The sequence below is a fragment of the Schistocerca gregaria genome, chromosome 8 (genome assembly GCF_023897955.1).
Source record: "Schistocerca gregaria isolate iqSchGreg1 chromosome 8, iqSchGreg1.2, whole genome shotgun sequence".
Taxonomy (NCBI): domain Eukaryota; kingdom Metazoa; phylum Arthropoda; class Insecta; order Orthoptera; family Acrididae; genus Schistocerca; species Schistocerca gregaria.
In genome coordinates, this window is record NC_064927.1 from 120,449,856 (window position 1) to 120,473,685 (window position 23,830).

The 23,830-nt window shown below is 43.0% G+C and overlaps 1 protein-coding gene across 1 annotated transcript in view; it reads right to left on the reverse strand.

The window, feature by feature from the left end:
* The window catches only part of LOC126285070 (serine protease 55-like), a 103,882-nt gene that overhangs the window by 73,013 nt on the left and 7,039 nt on the right, over positions 1 to 23,830 (reverse strand). The window contains exons 2-3 of the mRNA XM_049984393.1: positions 16,126 to 16,349; positions 304 to 472 (exon numbers count right to left, since the gene is read on the reverse strand). Of these exons, the coding sequence (XP_049840350.1) occupies positions 304 to 472; positions 16,126 to 16,349 (393 nt within the window). The remainder of the gene's footprint in view (positions 1 to 303; positions 473 to 16,125; positions 16,350 to 23,830) is intronic.

Consider the following 23,830-nt stretch of genomic DNA (forward strand, 5'->3'; position numbering starts at 1 on the left):
GCTGTACCTGTACACGGCATCCAAGCTCTGTTTGAATCAATGCCCCGGCGTATCAAGGCCGTTATTCCGGCCACAGGTGGTTGTTATGGGTATTGTTTCGTCGGGATCTATGCACCCAAATTGCGTATAATATATTCTCCAATGCATTTCTTCTTGGTGTAGTAATTGTAATGACCAGTAGTGTAGGTTCAGAAACGCATTTTGTATGCTGAGCTTAGTGAGCGAGATAGTTCAGGACTACGTTCGTGAATTACGCGCCGCGGCCTGTGTTCCTCGGCGGCTTTGCCCGCGACGCTGACTCACCTGGACACCGTGGCATATGAGCGCGGCGCCCGAGTCGCCCTGGCAGGCGTCCTTGTCGATGGTGTACGTGCAGATGTGGGTGTTCTCGCGCAGCTGGCGATGCAGCTTCTCCGAACACTCCTCCGTGTCCACCAGCTGCAGGTCCACCTTCATCAGCATCCGGTCTTTCCTGTCACCAGCCCACACGCCGATTCAGCTCTAGCCTTTAGAGTCCAACAGATAAGCTGGGTTGCGCCACAGGGTTCAGTAGGGAAGTAGTTCCCACTTTAGGGGTCATTACGCTCTGAACAGTAAATTTACATTTTCTGAGGGGTAAAAATAATAGTTTCCGATTGTGTTTCGATCACGAAACTATATTATTTTTAAAAGACCATTACTGATATCACTATTTTATAACACTGTAACACTGATTACACAAGTTACTAAGTACTATGAAAACTACCCAATAAAAAATACAACACATTTTTTCTTAATGCTGGAGGGTTTTGGGTTAGGTTGTTGTTGGGTCAACAGCGAGGTCATCGGTCTCATCGGATTAGGTTAGGATGGGGAAGGACGTCAGCCGTGCACTTTCAAAGGAACCACCCCGGCATTTACCTGGAGCGATTTAGGGAAATCACGGAAAACCTAAATCAGAATGGCGGGATGCGGGATTGAACCGTCGACTTCCCGAATGCGAGTCCATGGATGGTTTTATTTACGATTTAGATACACAGTTTTGTTTCCCAGTAGTTCGTCTATTGACACTGTGGTGTTATGTATCGATACCAACCCACGACGTACCAAGATTGGCAACAGAATTGCAAATTTCCATTCAGAACGACAGCAGTCGTGTAGGATCCAGTAGACTCTATTCCAGTACCGGAGATCCTCGGCAACTGTGACGATTTAAGAAAGGGGAAAATAAGCTGAAGGAGTGAACTGATGTTTGTGTTAGGGAGAGCAATGGACTAGCGTGATCCACACAGGCTAATCATTACCATTTCTCACGCCGGGCGGGAAGGTTCCCCCCGTCCCCGCCTCTATTGTCGCATTGCGAGAGCTTCTTTGTTTATCCTCAGTGTTGCGTAAGTCGTTGTGAGTGTGACATCATTGTTTGTCTCTCGGTTTCTCGAGTCTGTCATTCCATTCTGACGCGGAATTGTCTTGCGCCGTCATGCCCTCCATTGCTCCCAGGCACATTCCATGCACAGGTACTGTCCGTTATAGTTTTGACATGTCCACGCCTTAGAGGCAGCCAAGTTCAACCTTCTCCAACTCTTCTTAATATTTTTTCATTCCTTACTCGGTCTCACAATTTCACTTTTTGCATTCTTCTCCATATCCACATCTCTAGTGCCTCCAATCTTCTTTCATCGTCTTTCCTCAATGTCCAGGTCTCCGCACCATATAGTGCAACGCTTCAGATGTAACATTTGTCAAGTCTTTTCCTCAGATCTTTGTTTAGTGGTCCACAAAGTAATTTCTCTTTCCCCTTGAATCCTTCTTTTACCATTGCAATTCTTTTCCTAATTTCTGTTGAGTACTACATATCATCCAAGTAATAGAAGTTATTCACTTGGTTTCACGTTAGTCTTTCTATCCTTCTGATGCAATTAGCCTCAACTGTCTAGCTGGCAACTGGCTTTCCTTACCCGATCAGCTGAAGCTGCTTTTTCGGTTGCACTTCTGTGTCGAGACTTTTTTGTTTTTCTTCGGAACAAGACTAATTCGATCGTATGGGCTCTCGGATACTACGCCCGCTATGTAACTGGGTGTGACAACCTTATTTTTTGGCAATATATGGTGAACACTCATTGGAAGTGGCAGAGGCTTCCATGTTATCGTGCTTTATTTGCAAATATGTGGCACCTTGTCTTTAATCGTCAAGGAATTGAATAGCCTTTGTTTTCTGGGGAGCCTTCTCTCATTGATTTCTTCTTATAGACATTTTTTTTTTCCTTTTGTGCCCCAACATTTTGGAATTTTGTTATCAGCTTTTCTTTTCGTAACGCAAATAACAAAAATAAAGGAAGAAATTAAGAAAATATAAAAAATAAAAAATAAAAATAGACATGAAAAGATAAAAAAACTTGAAATAAAAAAACAACCCTAGTTCCATGTCCATGTGAGTGACCAGCACATTATGGCCAGGTCTCGGGTTGTGTCCACTGCCCGCATTATGTACACCTGGCCTGAAGCTATGTCTGTCATTCCCGCAAAATAAATAAATAAATGCTGTTGTTGTTGTGGTCTTCAGTCCTGAGACTGGTTTGATGCAACTCTCCATGCTACCCAATCCTGTGCAAGCTTCTTCATCTCCCAGTACCTACTGCAATCTACATCCTTCTGAATCTGCTTAGTGTATTCATCTCTTGGTCTCCCTCTACGATTTTTACCCTCCACACTGCCCTCCAATACTAAATTGGTGATCCCTTGATGCCTCAGAACATGTCCTACCAACCGATCCCTTCTTCTGGTCAAGTTGTGCCACAAACTTTTCTTCTCCCCAATCCTATTCAATACTTCCTCATTAGTTATGTGATCTACCCATCTAATCTTCAGCATTCTTCTGTAGCACCACATTTCGAAAGCTTCTATTCTCTTCTTGTCCAAACTATTTATCGTCCATGTTTCTCTTCCATACATGGCTACACTCCATACAAATACTTTCAGAAATGACTTCCTGACACTTATATCTATACTCGATGTTAACGAATTTCTCTTATTCAGAAACGAATTTCCTTCCCATTGCCAGTCTACATTTTATATCCTCTCTACTTCGACCATCATCAGTTATTTTGCTCCCAAAATAGCAAAACTCCTTTACTGTTTTAAGTGTCTCATTTCGTAATCTAATTCCCTCAGCATCACCCGACTTAATTCGACTACATTCCATTATCCTCGTTTTGCTTTTGTTGATGTTCATCTTATATCCTCCTTTCAAGACACTATCCATTCCATTCAAGTGCTCTTCCAAGTCCTTTGCTGTCTCTGACAGATTGACGATGTCATCGGCGAACCTCAAAGTTTTTATTTCTTCTCCACGGCTTTTAATACGTACCCCGAATTTTTCTTTTGTTTCCTTTACTGCTTGCTCAATATACAGATTGAATAACATCGGGGAGAGGCTACAACCCTGCCTTACTCCCTTCCCAACAACTGCTTCCCTTTCATGTCCCTCGACTCTTATAACTGCCGTCTGGTTTCTGTACAAATTGTAAATAGCCTTTCGCTCCCTGTATTTAACCCCTGCCACCTTTAGAATTTGAAAGAGAGTATTCCAGTCAACATTGTCAAAAGATTTCTCTAAGTCTGCGAATGCTAGAAATTTAGGTTTGCCTTTCCTTAATCTTTCTTCTAAGATAAGTCGTAAGGTCAGTATTGCCTCACGTTTTCCAGTGTTTCTACGGAATCCAAACAGATCTTCCCCGAGGTCGGCTTCTACTAGATTTTCCATTCGTCTGTAAAGAATTCGTGTTAATATTTTGCAGCTGTGACTTATTAAACTGATTGTTCGGTAATTTTCACATCTGTCAACACCTGCTTTCTTTGGGATTGGAATTATTATATTCTTCTTGAAGTCTGCGGGTATTTCGCCTGTTTCATACATCTTGCTCACCAGATGGTACAGTTTTGTCAGGACTGGCTCTCCCAAGGCCGTCAGTAGTTCCAATGGAATGTTGTCTACTCCGGGTACCTTGTTTCGACTCAGGTCTTTCAGTGCTCTGTCAAACTCTTCACGCAGTATCGTATCTCCCATTTCATCTTCATCCACATCCTCTTCCATTTCCATAATATTGTCCTCAAGTACATCACCCTTGTATAGACCCTCTATATACTCCTTCCACCTTTCTGCTTTCCCTTCTTTGCTTAGAACTGGGTTTCCATCTGAGCTCTTGATGTTCATACAATTGGTTCTCTTATCTCCAAAGGTCTCTTTAATTTTCCTGTAGGCAGTATCTATCTTACCCCTAGTGAGATAAGCCTCTACATCCTTACATTTGTCCTCTAACCATCCCTGCTTAGCCATTTTGCACTTCCTGTCGATCTCATTTTTGAGACGTTTGTATTCCATTTTGCCTGCTTCATTTACTGCATTTTTATATTTTCTCCTTTCATCAATTAAATTCAATATTTCTTCTGTTACCCAAGGATTTCTACTAGTCCTCGTCTTTCTACCTACTTGATCCTCTGCTGCCTTCACTACTTCATCCCTCGAAGCTATCCATTCTTCCATAAATAAATAAAACTAAATAAAATATAATAAATGCAGACGTGTTACATATACTGTTATGATGATGTAATGGCCACACACCTGCCTAGTAAGAAAAGAAACCTGGGTTCAAATCCAGGCTGGAGCGCAAATTTTAATTCATTTCTTTAGTTTCCATCATTATCGTAAATAATCTTGAGACTCATACGTCTCAATGAAAACTTGATCATATCAAATCTATAGATCACCTACACCTGAGGTACATGCAATATTTCCCCATTACGTACAAAGCTGGGGTGTTATTCCAATATGGAAGAGTCTTGGCGATAGCGACGATTTAAGAAGGGGAAAATAAGCTGAACTGTTGTAGATTGTGGAGGGGGGCGGGGTGTTATTTATACTGCTATGATATCAGAAACGATTTCAGTGTTGCATTCAGACGCATAGATAACATTTCGAACACCTATTTTAACGATTAGAGACGCCATGTGTTCCCAGACGCTGATGGATTTCAACAGAAAATGTATTGTATCTTGACAACGCTTGATTTGTGGGCCCATGGTTTTGGATCTTTCTGGCTACTTTTGGCCTGTACATTCCATGAGTGAATTATTGCCCATCACTTCTGAAACACCTTGCATATGTATGTATAGGAATGTATGAGTGTGGGTATGTATGTGTATGTGCATACATGTATATATGTGTGTATGCTTATGTTTATATGGTTGTATTCACGTGGCGCCACTGTTCTCACGCTCGTCATATTTGTGGAATAGTTACAGGAAGGAAAGATGCCAAATAGATAGCACTCATGTAAAAGCGTCGCCTTGATCTTTGATGTATGCAACCTAAAACATTCGTTTCATACTCGATGCGTTTCTGATATCTGCTAGTAATACAGTCCCAAACATATTGATGGTGTGCGCCCTTGCATTTATTGGGATGTATGGTGCTTTACTCAGCGAGATTAGTTGTGTACTCACGCACTTTATGAGTGTATATAGTTATCGAATATCAAGGCTAAAGTGCTCACTGTTGTTGCTCACTTATTGAAGTCACGGAGTAAAAGTGGATGATAGTGGTCACAGTAGGGCTTTAGCATGTCGGTCTTGCCCGGGGCAGACACTTAGGAAAGTGCTGCAACTACAGTAGTTGGCGAGAAAGTACACCATCTGTAAAAATGAATATAACAGATAGCTGTAGGAAAATAATGGTTATGGTAATTTTACCAACGTTCGCGGCAACTGTTCTGGCAGCCGTTGGATTGCACTATTGGATTGCACTGTCTGTTGGATCTCAGTATGCACATGTGTGCAGAGTGGCGTATGACGATCAATGGTCCAATTTATTTGTCCTCTGTCGACATTAAGCATAGTTAACTTGTAAGACGAGGGGGTGACTGTCTCATGCTTTTGTATGAAAATGGGAACCAAACAATGAATTTATCTACAATGAAATCTATAATTTTATTCAATATAACACTGTCCAGTCACTTTAATGTGATCACCTGTCAAAAGCCTGAGTAACCACCTTCGAAAGTGCGAATTGCGGAACGATGTGCAGGAATGAAGTCAATGAGAATCTGAAAGGTACTGACAGGGATGTGGAGCTATGTGGTAGGTTCCTCAGTTGACAACAGCCTGATCGAAGTGGTCCCACCGAGTCTCTATTCGGTTTAAATCTGGGAAGTTCGAACCAGGCACATACACCGAGAGCTGCGTCACGATGATAGATGTCATCATGCCGAGAAAAAACAAACGGGAAGTAGGGGTGGAGATAGTATTCTCGTTCCCTGAAAATGAAAAAAATGTGGTATGCTTCTTATATACCTGTTGTAAGTTACAGTTTGGTGAAGAACGATCTATTCAGTAAGTACCGTTGCCGTGATTGCATATACATTTCTGTTTTAACATCATCCACAGGATATCCAGAACTCCAAAGACAACTGCTCTGTGACTTAAGCAAAGTCTATCAATGTTGCCATGTTTCGTCAGATAAAATATAATATTAGGCTCAACGTCTCTATCACGCAACAGTTAATTATATTGCTAACGTCGTTCGACAGTACTTCAATAGATCAATATGTGCGCGCTCGTTAGTTTGTAAGGAGTTCACGTTTGTGGACTACTAACACTCAAGTCTGAAGCGTTAAGGGTTGCCTCGATATTCTCGTACTTCTTCCCAAGGCACGTTCTCCTCTAACATGGCGACCAAACTCCAACCGAATCTTTGTATCTTTTTACATCTAAGGCACGTGAAGTTCACACCTCAAATATCGATAAGACAAAGCAGGGTGATTCAACTTTAAAAAATTCCAGAGGAAATCGACTTCGAAATTTTCCGAGCGCCCTTAATAGCCCAGAGTAAGGCTGTCATTTTAGAAAGACAAAATGGCACTGTGGGAGAGTAGTTGCCTGTCACGTGGATATCGTGGGTTCGATTCCCAGCCGTTTTGAACTTCTGAACAAAGAAGCATTTTCTACCTGCATGTCCGTTAAGAAGAAAAACATTAGTCCGTAATTTTTTTAATCTAAGCAGTATTTATTAAGAAGCTATATAAATAAAAATCAGTTGCCGCATATATGAAAGATAATCACGTGAGAACGGCTTGACCGATTTGGTTGACTTTTTCTGTGTTCGTTGTTGTCAGGACAAGGTTTGCAGGATAGAAAATTTTCGGAAAATCTAAAGGAAAAGTCTGAAATTAACATCAATTGTCGCATGTGTGAAATACGTCAATTAAGAATGGCTCGACAGATCTGGAGGATTTCTGTCTTTGTTGTGTTCGTAGTTGTCAGGACATGGTTTGTATGAAAGAAAATGTTTTGGAAAATACACCGGAAAAATTTGAAATCAAAAACAACTGTTAAAGACCATCACTCGAGAACGGCGAGACCGAACTCTAATTTTTGTGGACGGTAATGGCATTTTTAGTACGAAAAACGAAATAAAAAAATTTGCGTTCAGTTTCACAGTTCTGCTGTCAAATGTTTTCATAGCATAACAAAGAAATCAGGTTGACAGTTATATATATATATATATATATATATATATATATATATATATATATATATATATATATATATAATACCTAAAGACATAAGCTATATATAAAGGAGAACGTTGTTTCTAATGTATACATATATATGCAATATATAAAGTGGAAGCTTACTTATCACAAACTTCGAAAAGTTATTGACAGATTTACTTCAAATTACGCGGTACTCTGCCGAACATGAATAGATACACGGAAAGAGAGGGAGGATGAGGAGATGGGCAGAGCGAGGGGAGCAAGGACTTTAGGGTGTATGTGCAATTCCTATATACATTACGTGATCAAAAGTATCCGGTCACATCGCTGAAAATTACTTACAAGTTCGTGGAGCCCTTCATGGGTAATTCTATATAGAATTCTATATGGTGTTGGCTCACTCTTAGCCTTGATAACAGCTTCCACTCTCGCAGGCATACGTTCAGTCAGTCGCTGGAAGATTTCTTGGGGAATAGCAGCCCATACTTCACGGAGTGCTGCACTGAGGAGAGGTATCGATGTCGGTCGGTGAGACCTGTCACGAAGTCGGGGCGGGATTCTGTGCAGGCCAGTCCATGTCAGGGATGTAATTGTCGTGTAACCACTCCGCCACAGGCCGTACATTATGAACAGGTGCTCGATCGTGTTGAAAGATGCAATCGCCCGAATTGCTCAACAGTGGGAAACAAGAAGGCGCTTAAAACATCAATGTAGTTCTGGGCCGTGATAGAGCCGGGGCCGGCAGGAGTGGCTGTGCGGTTCTAGGCGCTACAGTCTGGTGCCGAGCAACCGTTACGGTCGCAGGTTCGAATCCTGCCACGGGCATGGATGTGTGTGATGTCCTTAGGTTAGTTAGGTTTAATTAGTTCTAAGTTCTAGGTGACTGATGAGCTCAGAAGTTAAGTCGCATAGTGCTCAGAGCCATTTGAACCTTGTTTTTTTATATAGTGCCGGGCAAAACAACAAGTGGTGCAAGCCCCCTCCATGAAAAACAGGAACACACTATAGCACGACCGCCTCGGAATTTTACTGTTGGCACTACACACGCTGGCAGATGACGTTCACTGGGCATTCGCCATACCCACACTCTGCCTTCGGATCGCCACATTGTGTACCATGATTCGTCACTTCACACAACGTTTTTCCACTGCTCAATCGTCCAATGTTTACACTCCTTACACCAAGCGAGGCGTCGTTTGGCATTTACCGGCGTGATGTGTGGCTTATGATCAGCCGTTCGATCATGAAATCCACGGTTCCTTACCTCCCGAATAACTGCCATAGTTCTTCCAGTGGATCTTGATGCAGTTTGGAAATCCTGTGTGATGGTCTGGATAGATGTCTGCCTATTACACATTACTACATCCTTCAACCGTCTGCGTCTCTGTCAGTCAAGAGACGAGGTCGGCCTGTGAGATTCTGTGATGCAGATGTCCCTTCAGCTTTCCACTTCACTATCACATCGGAAACAGTGGACCTAGGGTTGTTTAGCAGTGTGTAAATCTCACTTTCAGACGTATGACGCAAGTGACACCCAATTACCTGACCTCGTTCGAAGTCCGTGAGTTCCGCGGAGCGCCCCATTGAGCTCTCTCAGGATGTCTAATGACTACTAAGGTCGCTGATAGGGAGTACCTGGCAGCAGGTGGTAGCACGATGCTCCTAATATGAAAAACGTGTTTTGGGGGTGTCCGTATTCTTTTGACCGCATAGTGTATATTGCACACTTCCGCTATATATCCGGGTCCGCCATCTTTAATAAAAGGTCAGTGATGATGAATTTATGTTTGCAGCAACGGCTGGATTATTGACGGTGATATCTGATTAGAAATAAAAACATTTGCATTTGTCATAAAAATGATAAAATATGTGTGAGTTAATTAACGTATACTTGAGGAACCTTTTACTGAAATGATATATGTATTCGAACGAAAAATAAAAGATAAATAAAGTGTCCAACACGAAACTCGAATCAGCGATTAACAGTCTCCAGCGCTACCTGTTCTTTGCCATCTTTATGCATTTTACGCTTCTGGGAGATGCGCGTACAGGATGTACCACTATTCAAGAGCTGTATTACGATAGCCAACGACCAAAAAGTTTGGCTTCTATCTATACGTCAAAACAGTATGAAAGTGACAGATTTATTTATCATAAACCAAAAGATGATATTTTCAGCATTTTTTCGCATCTCTGCTGATCTGACACCATTTTCAAAAATGTCAGCAAATTTTACCGAAGTTTATCATAGCAATACGTCTGATTTTGGGAATGAAGCTCAATGATGCATTTAAGATAACTAAAACACGTTTTCCAGGCGCCTGTAGCGTAGCACATACCTGGGGAACTATATGAAAAAATAAAAAATTAAACAAAATGTAACAAACTGTCTGAAATCTGTTTTACTGCTAGATTTAGATAAATTAGTGCGTAAAAACCGTTTTTCAGAATAAAATATGAGCACCATTCATTTTACAACCGTTATGATTTTATCAATCGCTAACAAAGCATCTCTTCGGAAAACTGTTGAATATGATAAAAGAAGTTGCGCAGATGGAGAAAAAAATTGGTATCAGACACGTAGTGCTGCAGCTTACTAAACAGACAACGTTCCAAAACTCAAAAACCATCACAATACTCCACTGAGGAGTATGCAAGCCTATGTTACAAGCCAATGAATAAGTTCCAACAATCAAATTCTGATATGATTAACAATGATTAGCACACCGTGTTCAGACCACAGGTGGCCCATCGGGACCATCCGACCGCCGTGTCATCCTCAGTTGAGGATGCGGATAGGAGGGGAGTGTGGTCAGCACACCACACTCCCGGTCGTTGTGATGGTTGACTTTGACCGGAGACGCTACTATTCTGTCGAGCAGCTCCTCAATTGGCGCCACGAGGCTGAGTGCACCCCGAAAAATGGCAACAGCTCATGGAGGCGGAATGGTCACCCACCCAAGTGCCGGCCACGCCCGACAGCGCTTAACTTCCGTGATCTCACGGGAACCGGTGTATCCACTGTGGCAAGGCCGTTGCCTGTAGATTAATAAAGAGCTTACTCGAAAACATCGCACTGAAGGATTTTTTAAACAAGTTCCACAAAGATAAAGTGTGTTAAAGTTCGAAAAATACGGTTTATTCACAGAGAAGAAAATGTAAATATGTTTAACTATTACAGGACTCATCAACATTATCGTCACTATCAAAATCTCCTTCAGTGTCTTCTTCTGGAAAACAAAGACAATAAGACAAAAGCATTCATCAGTTTATAAAAATTTTACACTGAATTTCACGTCAGCTATACGTTTTGTGGATGCTGATTCTTCGTCAAAAATAACTGTCTACCGGAGAACCACAAAAAATCGTAACGTCCCACGTTCATGCCATCCAAAATCTCTGGGGTTCAGATCTATGAGATTTTTGGTATGATCATCGCTACATATTTGAGAAATATATTTTGTTTTCAATAAATACTGTTCCAATTCTGTTTTACAGGCAGCAAAATTAAACAAATCCAGATTTAGAGGTGTCGAAGGACGTTCACTTCTCATTATATATGATTCAGTAAAAATGTTTAATGTCATCAAAGTAACATCGTTAATTTTTTTCGTTTCATAATCTACACATGAATTCATCTAAGACGTTCAATACATTCCCAGTGTCAAAAATATAGCACATTATCTGCCTACATCTGTGAAAGCGTTTTGGCAGCGTGTAGATTGTTCCAGTGTTGTCAGTGACCATTTTCCCCTTTGCGATAGAATGCGGGGCTGTAATAGCAGCTCTTCATAGCACGAAAAGCAGTTAAAGATTTTGCTAGAGCAATCTGATTGTTTCATACAGACGCGAAACATCGATGTAACGGCGGATTTACCAAAGCCAGCATCCATCCAAATCTTTCCGCAACTTTTCACAAATCCCATATTCCCAAGAATTATAGAAAAATGTCAATGTTGAATACTGAATTGATACTCGACCCCCATGAACCACGGCCCTTGCCGTTGGTGGGGAGGCTTGCGTGCCTCAGCGATACAGATAGCTTACCGTAGGTGCAACCACAACGGAGGGATATCTGTTGAAAGGCCAGACAAACGTGTGGTTCCTGAAGAAGGGCAGCAGCCTTTTCAGTAGTTGCAAGAGCAACAGTCTGGATGATTGACTGATCTGGCCTTGTAACACTAACCAAAATGGCCTTGCTGTGCTGCTGCTGCGAACGGCTGAAAGCAAGGGGATACTACGGCCGTAATTTCTCCCGACGGCATGCAGCTTTACTGTATGGTTAAATGATGATGGCGTCCTCTTGGGTAAAATATTCCATTCGGATCTCTGGGCGGGGACTACTCAAGAGGACGTCGTTATCAGGAGAAAGAAAACTGGCGTTCTACGGATCGGAGCGTGGAATGTCAGATCCCTTAATCGGGCAGGTAGGTTAGAAAAATTAAAAAAAGGGAAATGGATAAGTTAAAGTTAGATGTAGTGGGGATTCGTGAAGTTCGGTGGCAGGAGGAACAGGACTTCTGGTCAGGTGACTACAGGGTTATAAATACAAAATCAAATAGGGGTAATGCAGGAGTAGGTTTAATAATGAATAGGAAAATAGGAATGCGGGTAAGCTTCTACAAACAGCATAGTGAACGCATTATTGTGGCTAAGATGGATACGAAGCCCACGCCCACTACAGTAGCACAAGTTTACATGCCAACTAGCTCTGCAGATGACGAAGAAATTGAAGAAATGTATGAGGCAAGAAAAGAAATTATTCAGATAGTGAAGGGTGACGAAAATTTAATAGTCATTGGTGACTGGAATTCGGTAGTAGGAAAAGGGAGAGATGGAAACGTAGTAGGTGAATATCGATTGGGGGTAAGAAATGAAAGAGGAAGCCGCGTGGTAGAATTTTGCACAGAGCACAACTTAATCATAGTTAACACTTGGTTCAAGAATCATAAAAGAAGGCTGTATACATGGAAGAAGCCTGGATATGCTGACAGGTTTCGGACAGATTATCAAATGGTAAGACAGAGATTTAGGAACCGGGTTTCAAATTGTAAGACATTTCCAGGGGCAGATGCGGACACTGACCACAATCTATTGGTTATGAACTGAAGAAACTGCAAAAAGATGGGCATTTAAGGAGATGGGACCTGGATAAACTGACTAAACCAGAGTTTGTACAGTGTTTCAGGGAGAGCATAAGGGAACAATTGACAAGAATGGGGGAAAGAAAAACAGTAGAAGAAGAATGGGTAGCTTTGAGGGATGAAGTAGTGAAGGCAGCAGAGGATCAAGTAGGTAAAAAGACGAGGGCTAGTACAAATCCTTGGGTAACAGAAGATATATTGAATTTAAATGATGAAAGGAGAAAATATAAAAATGCAGTAAATGAAGCAGGCAAAAAGGAATAGAAACGTCTCAAAAATGAGATCGACAGGAAGTGCAAAATTGCTAAGCAGGGACGGCTAGAGGACAAATGTAAGGATGTAGAGGCTTATCTCGCTAGGGGTAAGATAGATACTGCCTACAGCTAAAATAAAGAGACCTTTGGAGAAAAGAGAGCCACCTGTATGAATACCAAGAGCTCCGATGGAAACCCAGTTCTAAGCAAAGAAGGGAAAGCAGAAAGGTGGAAAGAGTATACAGAAGGTCTATACAAGTGCAATGTACTTGAGGACAATATTATGGGAATGGAAGGTAATGTAGATGAATATGAAATGGGAGATACAATGCTGCGTGAAGAGTTCGACAGAGCTCTGAATGACCTGAGTCGAAACAAGGTCCCCGGAGTAGACAACATGCCATTGGAACTACTGACGGCCTTGGGAGAGCCAGTCCAGACAAATCTCTACCATCTGGTGAGCAAGATGTGTGAGACAGGCGAAATACCCCCAGACTTCAACAAGAATATAGTAATTCCAATTCCAATGAAAGCGGGTGTTGACATATGTGAAAATTAACGAACTATCAGCTTAATAAGTCACAGCTGCAAAATACTAACGCGAGTTCTTCACAGAAGAATGGAAAAACTAGTAGAAGGCTACCTCGGGGAAGATCAGTATGGATTCCGTAGAAATACTGGAACACGTGAGGGAATACTGAGCCTACGACTCATCTTAGAAGCTAGATTAAGGAAAGGCAAACCTACATTTCTAGCATTTGTAGATTTAGAGAAGGCTCTTGACAATGTTGACTGGAATACTCTCTTTCAATTTCTGAAGGTGGCAGGTGTAAAATACAGGGAGCGAAAGGCTATTTACAATTTGTACAGGAACCAGATGGCAGTTATAAGAATCGAGGGGAATGAAAGGGAAGAAGTGGTTGGGAAGGGAGTGAGACAGGTTTGTAGCCTATCCCCGATGTTATTCAATCTGTATATTGAGCGAGCAGTGAAGGAAACAAAAGAAAAATTCGGAGTAGGTATTAAAATCCAAGGAGAAGAAATAGAAACTTTGAGGTTCGCCGATGACATTGTAATTCTGTCAGAGACAGCGAAGGACTAGGGAGAGCAGTTGAACGGAATGGACAGTGTCTTGAAAGGAGAATATAAGATGAACATCAACAAAAGCAAAACGAGCATAATGGAAAATGGTCGAATTAAGTCGGGTGATGCTGAGGGTACTAGATTAGGAAATGAGACACATAAGGAAGTAATGGAGTTTTGCTATTTGGGGAGCAAAATTACTGATGATGGTCGAAGTAGAGAGGATTTAAAATGTAGACTGGCAATGGCAAGGAAAGCGTTTCTGAAGAAGAGAAATTTGTTAACATCGAGTATAGATTTAAGTGTCAGGAAGTCATTTCTGAAAGTATTTGTATGGAGTGTAGCCATGTATGGAAGAGAAACATGGACGATAAATAGTTTGGACAAAGAGAATAGAAGCTTTTGAAATGTGGTGCTACAGAAGAGTGGTGAAGATTAGATGGGTAGGTCACATAACTAATGAGGAAGCATTGAATAGGATTGGGGATTAGAGTAGTTTGTGGCACAACTTGACCAGAAGAAGGGATCGATTGGTAGGACATGTTCTGAGGCATCAAGGGACCACCAATTGGAGGGCGGCGTGGAGGGTAAAAACCGTAAAGGGGGACTAAGAGATGATTACACTAAGCAGATTCTGAAGGATTTAGGTTGCAGTAGGTACTGGGAGGTGAAGAGGCTTCCACAGGATTTTGTAACATGGAGAGCTGCATCAAACCAGTCTCAGGACTGAAGACCACAACAACAACAACACTCGACCTAATTTGATAAAAATGGTAAACAATCTTACTATCTGCCTTCTCGTGGTATTAACAAGATAGATCTCCATTAACTGTTTGTTTAACTGTATAATATTTAAGCCAGTATTCATAGCCCATGTCGTGATTAATATGGATGATTTTGTTCACGGCTATATCGATTAGAACCTAGACTGGAGAACCATGGCCTGGTCAGATGCGTCCCGACTTCAGTTGGTACGAGCTGGTGATAGGATTAGAGTGTAGCGCAGGCCTCACGAAGCCATGGACCCAGGTTGTCAACAAGGCACTCTGCAAACTGATGCCGGCTCTATATTGGTGGGCTGTGTTTACATGCAATGGACTAGGTCCTCTGGTCCAACTGAGCCGTTTATTCACTGAAAATGGTTATGTTCTGTTACCTGGACTTCGTATTTCCAAACAACGTTTGGATTTTTAAGGATGACACTGTGCCATGTCACCGGGCTACAAGCGTTAGCGACTGGTTTGAAGAATATTTTGGACAATTCGAGCGATTTGGCCACTCAGACCAGCCGACATACATCCAAGCAGACATTTGTGGGACATAACCGAGAGGTCAGTTCGTGCACAAACTCCTGCACCGGCAACACTTTCGCAGTTATGGACGACTATAGAGGAAATATGGCTCGATATTTCTACAAGAGACTTCCAACGTCATGTTAAGCCCATGCCATGTGGAGTTGCTGCTTTACGCGGGGAAAGAGCAGGTCCGACACGATATTAGCAGGATCACATGACTTTTTTTTGGCAACTGCCTTGCCGCAGTGCATCCTCCGGTTCCCGCCAGTCACCAAAGTTAAGCGCTGTCGGCCGTGGCTGGCACTTGGAAGGGTGACCATCCGGTGCCGCCATGCGCTGTTGCTATTTTTCGGGTTGCAACCAGCCTCGTGGTGCCAGTTGAGGAGCTACTCGACCGAATAGTGGCGGCTCCGGTCAGAGAAAACCATCCTAACGACCGGGAGAGCGGTGTGCTGACCACACGCCACTCCTTTCCGCATCCTCAGCTGTGGATTCCGCAAGACGGAGTGCTTTACATGACTTTCTTCACCACAGTGTACAAGCAAAATCTCACATTACTAGCGGTTAAAAATTAGTCATGCATTACCAATGCCAGGAAGTGTATCTAAATTACAGTCTACGAACTGTATGCAGGAGGTATTGACTGTCTTTTGCAATCATTTCTGTTGCTTTTGGAGTTCCATATCCAGTCCGTTTATGATATTGGTGACAACTGGTAGCACATGAAACAAGTCAGTAATGCATTTCAAATAACCAACAGATTTACATCAAGCAACAAAATAGGTAGCGGATGCTATTTAGCGCAGGAGTGTGGACTGACCGGCGCGCGTCAACCTTCTCGGTGTTGCCCCAGCCAGCCACGGTGCAGTTTTCAGTGTGCAGGAGCTTCAGGGACATGATGTCGTGCGGCAGTGGCACGGTGTGGACGCGGGGGCCCTCCCTCAGTGGAGACTGCAGCCGGATCATCGCCAGGTCATAGTCATACGTGGCTCCGACGCGGACCAGGGGGTGGACCACGAACAGGTTCGGCCAGCCGCGTTGCGCCTGCTGAACATAAAGTAATGCATAATTGCGTCTTTTACTTCTGCCTCTGGAATCATATCGTATTAAGGGATAATCCATGACGTTTGTCGCCTCAATGTACGTGTAATTTCTAACAGACGTTATTACATTTTTAACAGACGTTATTACATTCGGTATCATACCTGGCTATAAAGTACCGATGGGAAGTCTTTCGCTGTTTGTTATCGTAGGAAAAAAGAACGATGAAATTCGTGCTTTGTGTGCCTACTTGGAAAAGAAGTTGTCTTATGTGGATAAATGGCGGCATTTTGTATAACTGTTGTAGGCATTAAGCAACTTCATGTTGTAAGGTGTCAGGCAAATCCAACACCTTCCATGAAAACCCTGACATGATAAGCAATCCAGTAGTATGTCACATAGCTCCGAATAAATCGTGACATTAAATTAACGAAAGTAATACGAGTAACGAGTGAGCAAATGGAATACCACAGACTAACACAAGAATGCCTAAATGCATGTCGTACCTTTCCACCGTGAGACCGACGCAGTTCCGAGGGGAGAAACGAGAACAGAAGCCGAGAGCAGAACCGTGTTAAGCTAGAAGGCCCTACGATAAGGTACGGACTGGACACCCACGTGGCCAGCCTACCTCTAAAACTACCACCCGCACGTTTTAGCGTGAGGCTTTTTCGCGTCTCTGTTACGTCAAGGACCACCCGCCAGCCCATGTTAAAAGCTAGAGCCCTCCGGAAAAACAGTATAGATATTACGATAACACAAAAAGGGCCACTACCACCCGCAAGTTTTAGCGTGAGACTTTTTCGCGTCTCTTTTACGTTGCAAACTTTAAAAACATTGCCCCACCACGAAAAGTATAACGTTTCCCATTGGATAGACAGAATTTTTGTATGCGGAGCTTAAGGTTAACATTGAGACCCTGATTGGTCAGATGAAAACACAGCCAGATAGTTTTGTTAAACCAACTTCGGTAAATTGTAGTAAGGAGAAGGGAGAGTTACTTCCGAGATGGCGAGGTGAGCGGAGCTGTGCTGCCCGCTGTCGCCCTGACGCTGCCTAAACACCGACAAGGTAATGAACGCACGCGGTGCCGCATTTTTGAGCGCATAAGGCTTCGCTCAGAACTGCAAAAGTCTCATCTGTTACACCTCCTTTTTTGCGTAATACTAGTGTCGATCGTAAATTAAAGCTCATGGTGTTCACATTTGCCACTTGAAATAAAAATCTGAAACGCGATGATTTCACTGTTATATAATTATTGAGAAGCCACATCAGCCACTGTAATTTACAAGTGAGATAAATAATTAAATATAATTGAGGGTCACAGTAGACCATTTGGATAGTTTTTCTCTTTTGTGAAACTTAATTTAAACCTAGATTATAGATGTAATATAGCATAGGTCATCCTTCGATCGATTGTAGAACTTGGAAACCCATTCAGGAATATTCGTTCACATTTTTGTTGAACGCAGTTGGTTTTTACCATCCTGTATTAAAACATCTCCTTTTATCAATAGTGCAATTGATAAACAATGATTCGTGAGTAGAATAAAATTTGCAATGGTAAACTTAACTGCTTTTTCGACGTTATTTTACCAGCTAACTAAAAATAGGAAAGCCTTGAACCCCTTCCACTAAATTTAGTTAGTATTAAGATTCTTTTACAGGGAGTGCAGTGGAGCTGACGCTGAGATCATTAAGTATTTGATTATATCATCGCTAGTCTCACTGAACTCTTCTGAATTCTACATGTCATGTGTGGTCTGGCGTCTCCTTACCAGCAACAGGTCCCAGGATCAAACTAGTCAATTACCTAAAAAACACGCCCAGAGCGTCGTTGCGCAAAAGTGGTAGCGAGACACGATATAGAACAAACAGACACCACCATGAATGTTTAGAATATATAAAAATTAATGTGAACGTAGAACATGCTTTGTCAAAAGACTAATGATCTTGCTTCAGTCAAACAGATCATTGTTATACAAATAAATCAAAAGAGACAAGTGACATGTATACTACAATCCAGTCAACAGTTGTCAGTGTGTAGCCTGAAGCAGACGGGTGATGACTATAGGTATAATAATAATGGTGCATCAGCGCGAAAGAGAGAAGGTAATGCTTGTTATGTCCGAAGCACTCGCTAAGCTACAAGTGTCCCAGGGATCGTGCCCAACTGTGAGCACCTCCGGTGACAAGGTGGCTCTTCACTATGTACACGTTTGCCGGATCTGAGACGCCCCAGCTGGAGGCATGTTACCACCGTCAGTTCTGTCTCACTGTAATCTCAACCTATTCTTCAACAACCACCAAACAGCCCGACACTGGAACGCTAGGCGATGGAACGTATGAATCATGCCCGGCTGGTATGACGGCTCGAGTCTCGGAGTTTACTGCCGAATGCAAAATGTGGATTTCGAGCCCGGCGTTACTTTGTTCACCCATGCCATGAATGGTTTTCTGCTGAAATCTCAGACTGTGGCCGTGTCTTTTGATTTGGAAAAGGCTTACGATACCTGCTGGAGGACTCGTATCCTTCGCACTCTTTACACGTGGTGCTTCCGTGGCCGCCTGCCCTGTTTCCTACAGGCATTTTTAAAAGGCCGGGTTTTCAAGGTGCGTGTGGATACTGCCTTGTCGGACACCTTTATCCAGGAAAACGGTGTGCCTCAGGGTTCTGTCCTGAGCGTTGTCCTCTTTGCTATCGCCATTAACCCCATCATGCCCTGTCTCCCGCCGGCATCTCCAGCTCCCTTTTTGGTGACGATTTCACCATCTATTACCTGTCTCACTGAGCGGCGTCTTCAGCGATGTCTCGATCGTCTTTACTCCTGGAGCACCGAGGATGGCTTTCACTTTTCCACGGACAAATGCGCCTGCATGAATTTCTGGCTACGCAATTGGTTCCTCCCACCATCTTTACATCTTGGGCTTGTTGCTCATCCGTTTGTTGAAACTACGAAATTCCTGGAGCTCATGCTCGACAGGAAAATGTATTGGTCCTCTCATGTGTCTTACCTGGCAGCCCGCAGTACGCGGTTCCTCAATGTCCTACGTGTCCTCAATGGTACTTCCTGGAGTGCCGATCGAACCACATTCCTCCGTTTGTACCGGTCCCTACTCCGTTCGAAACTCGATTATGGGTGCTTTGTTTATGCGTCTACACGTCCACCCATCATAAGTGTCTCAACACTATCCACCATCGTGGCATCCGTCTGGCCACGGGCGCCTTTTACAAGAGCCTGGTTTAGACTCTGTATGCTGAAGGTGCTGAACTACCACTGCCCTACTGCCGCGACTTTCTTCTCAGCAGGTATGCATGCTGTTTGTCTGTCATGCGTGGCCACCCATCCTATGCCTCCTTCTTTGATGATTCCTCTGATCGTCAGTATGGGCCGCGTCCCTCTTCTCTCTTACCTCCTGAAGTCCGCTTTCGGCACTTGTTACAGCGGCTTAACTTCACACTATCTGCATCTTTCCCGGTGGGTGCGAATTCTTTACCACCTTGGCTTCGTGAAGCGGCCCATGTTAACCTTAGCCTTCATTCGTTTCCTACGGACACTACTCCAGCCTCGGTCTATCGCCTTCAGTTTCACGACCTTCACATGGAACTTCGTGGTAGTACCTCCGTATACAGTGTTGGCTCTCGGAAAGACCGTGGGGTCGGGTGTGCCTTCTTCATTGGCACCCGTGTCCTTCGATATCGGTTCCAGCACGCTCCTCAGTATTTACAGCCGAGCTCTTCGTCCTGTATCAGACCACGGAGTACATCCGGCGACACAGCCTTTTCGATTGTGTCCTCTGCTTCGACTCTCTCAGCGCCCTTCAAAGTCTATGAGCGCTGTACACCGACCATCCCTTAGTGCAGCGGGTCCAGAAAAACTGTCACTTGCTCACTCTTGGTGGAGCCAGTGTGATGTTTCTGAGGGTACGTGGTCATGTCGATCTGCCAGGAAACGAGGCTGCTGACGCTGCTGCCAAGGCTGCAGTCCTCGTACCTCAGCCAGCGAGTTCCTATGTTCCCTTCTATGATCTCTGTGTTGCCGTCTCCCTCAGGAGGTGGTGTCCCTTTGGCATCGCAAATGGTCCGCCCTTCACGGGAATAAGCTCCGGATTATTAAGTCTCTCCCAGCGACTAGGATGACCTCCTCTCGGCCCTCCCGCCTGGTAAAGGTCATTTTAACTAGGCTGCGTGTTGGACACTACCTTCTAGCCATTGTCATATGATAAGCGGCGCTACTTCAGCACTTTGTACACATTGCGCCCAAGTTTTAACTGTCCGCCACTTCCTGATGGAATGTCCATTTTTTAACCGTTTACGTCCCCGCTTGGGTTTGCCGTCTGAGTTATCGGCCGTTTTAGCAATTGACGCTCGGGCTGTCGACCGCGTTCTACTTTTTACCCGTAAAGCAATATGGCGAAAGCCATTTAATTTTTAGTTTTGTACCTTCGTTTCTGTATGGTGTCTTTCTTTAGCCCTTTTTCCAAGTACCTGTTTTTAGCTATCTTCTATTATGTTCATTGAGACTGACGTATAGTCGTTTTTTAACTCCTTGCTGTCTTCGTGTTCTATAGTTTTGACTTGGGCGTGTATGACCCCAGTTGTATTGTACGCCCTAAAGCAAAAACAAAACAAGCAAACAAACTGGAACGTTGCACGTCAATGGAAATGGACTTCTTGGAGTAATTTCCTTCGTCCGTTATTTCATTGTGACATTAAGCTCTGGTTATTCTTTTGGGACCACTGCAAGCCGCGACAGAGCTACCACTGAAAACGGGGCCGTTGGCTTACCCTCATGCATCCGTCAGTCATCTATTACGGTAAGCTCTGTGTACAAGTTTTTTTTTAGTTTTAGTTATGTCACGTCCCGTAGATCATTTTCTTGATTATTTTATCGATGTGATGTGGAACAAGTCAGGTTCTACACATGCAACTGCATTTAGAGGTACAATTTTTTTTTACCATTTCTGAAACAGAAGCTCGTCCATGGAGCAAAAGGAGTTGTTCAAAGGAAATGATTTTAATCTAGATTTAAAACTTGATCTGCTACCTGCCAGACACTTTATGTTGTTGAGCAAATGATGAAAGATTTTTGTTGCTGAATAATGTACTCCTTTTTGAGCAACTGACAGCTTCAATAATGGGTAGGAAAGGTCTTTTTCCCTCTAGTGTTGTGCGTATGAACATCACTGTTCTTCGCGAAATGAGATGAATTATTTGTAACGATTTCCATTAGGGAATATATGTACTCTGATGGTGAAGTTAAAATACCTAACTCCTTGAAAATGTGCCTTCATGATGTCCTTGGGTGAACGCCACTAATTATTCTCACTGCTCTCTTTTGTGCAATCACTATTTTATGTCTAAGTGGTGAGTTACCCCAGAAAACTATTCCATAAGACACTACTGAGTGGAAATATGCAAAGTGCGTTAGAAGGCTGATCTGTCTGTTACCAAGACTAGCGATTGTACGAAGAGCGAAAGAAGCTGAACTTAATTGTTTGAGAAGCTCAGTAACATGCTTCTTCCAGTTCAAGTTGTCATCAATATGAACACCCAAAAATTTGGAGAAATCTACCCTGTTAACTGAGCCCTGTTCATGTTGTTGTTGTGGTCTTCAGTCCTGAGACTGGTTTGATGCAGCTCTCCATGCTAGTCTATCTTGTGCAAGCTTCTTCATCTCCCAGTACTTACTGCAACCTACATCCTTCTGAATCTGTTTAGTGTATTCATCTCTTGGTCTCCATCTACCATTTTTACCCTCCACGTTGCCCTCCAATGCTAAATTTGTGATCCCCTGATGCCTCAAAACATGTCCCACTAACCGGTCCCTTCTTCTTGTCAAGTTGTGCCACAAACTCCTCAACTCCCCAATTCTATTCAGTACCTCCTCATTAGTTATGTGATCTACCCATCTAATCTTCAGCATTCTTCTGTAGCACCACATTTCGAAAGCTTCTATTCTCTTCTTGTCGAAACTATTTATCGTCCATGTTTCACTTCCATACATGGCTACACTCCATACAAATACTTTCAGAAACGACTTCCTGACATTTAAATCGATACTCGATGTTAACAAATTTCTCTTCTTCAGAAACGCTTTTCTTGCCACTGCCAGTCTACATTTTATATCCTCTCTAGTTCGACCATCATCAGTTATTTTGCTCCCCAAAATAGCAAAACTCCTTTACTACTTTAAGTGTCTCATTTCCTAATGTAATTCCCTCAGCATCACCAGACTTAATTCGACTACATCCTCGTTTTGCTTTTGTTGATGTTCATCTTCTATCTTCCTTTCAAGACACTGTCCATTCCGTTCAACTGCTCTTCCAAGTCCTTTGCTGTCTCTGACAGAATTACAATGTCATCGGCGAACCTCAACGTTTTCATTTCTTCTCCATGGACTTTAATACCTAGTCCCAATTTTTTTTTGTTTCCTTTACTGCTTGCTCAATATACAGACTGAATAACATCGGGGACAGGCTACAACCCTGTCTCATTCCCTTCCCAACCGCTGCTTCCCTTTCATGCCCCTTGACTCTTATAACTGCCATGTGGTTCCTGTATAAATTGTAAATAGGCTTTCGCTCCCTTTATTTTACCCCTGCCACCTTTAGAATTTGAAAGAGAGTATTCCAGTCAACATTGTCAATAGCTTTCTCTAAGTCTACAAATGCTAGAAACGTAGGTTTGCCTTTCCATAAGCTATTTTCTAAGATAAGTCGTAGGGTCAGTATTGCTTCACGTGTTCCAACATTTCTACGGAATCTAAACTGATTTTCGCTGAGGTCGGCTTCTACCAGTTTTTCCATTCGTCTGTAAAGAATTCGCGTTAGTATTTTGCAGCTGTGACTTATTAAACTGATAGTTCGGAAATTTTCGCATCTGTCAACACCTGCTTTCTTTGGGATAGGAATTATTATATTCTTCTTGAAGTCTGAGGGAATTTCGACTGTCTCATACATCTTGCTCACTAGATGGTAGAGTTTTGTCAGGACAGGCTCTCCCAAGACCGTCAGTAGTTCCAATGGAATGTTGTCTACTCCCGGGGCCTTGTCTCGACTCAGGTCTTTCAGTGCTCTGTCAAATTGTGTGGTGTCACCACCAGACACCACACTTGCTAGGTGGTAGCCTTTAAATAGGCCGCGGTCCGGTAGTATACGTCGGACCCGTGTGTCGCCACTATCAATGCTTGCAGAGGGGGCGCCACCACACGGAAGGTCTAGAGAGACTTCCTAGCACTCGCCCCAGTTGTACAGCCGACTTTGCTAGCGATGGTTCACTGCCTACTTACGTTTTCATTTGCCGAGAATATAGTTTAGCATAGCCTTCAGCTACGTCAATTGCTACGACCTAGCAAGGCGCCATTATCAGTTACTATTGATATTGTGAACTATGTACCGTCAAAACCGACGTTCATCATTAATGGATTAAAGTTAAGTATTCCACCAGCTACGTCCGTTGCTTCTAAATTCTAATTTCCTTG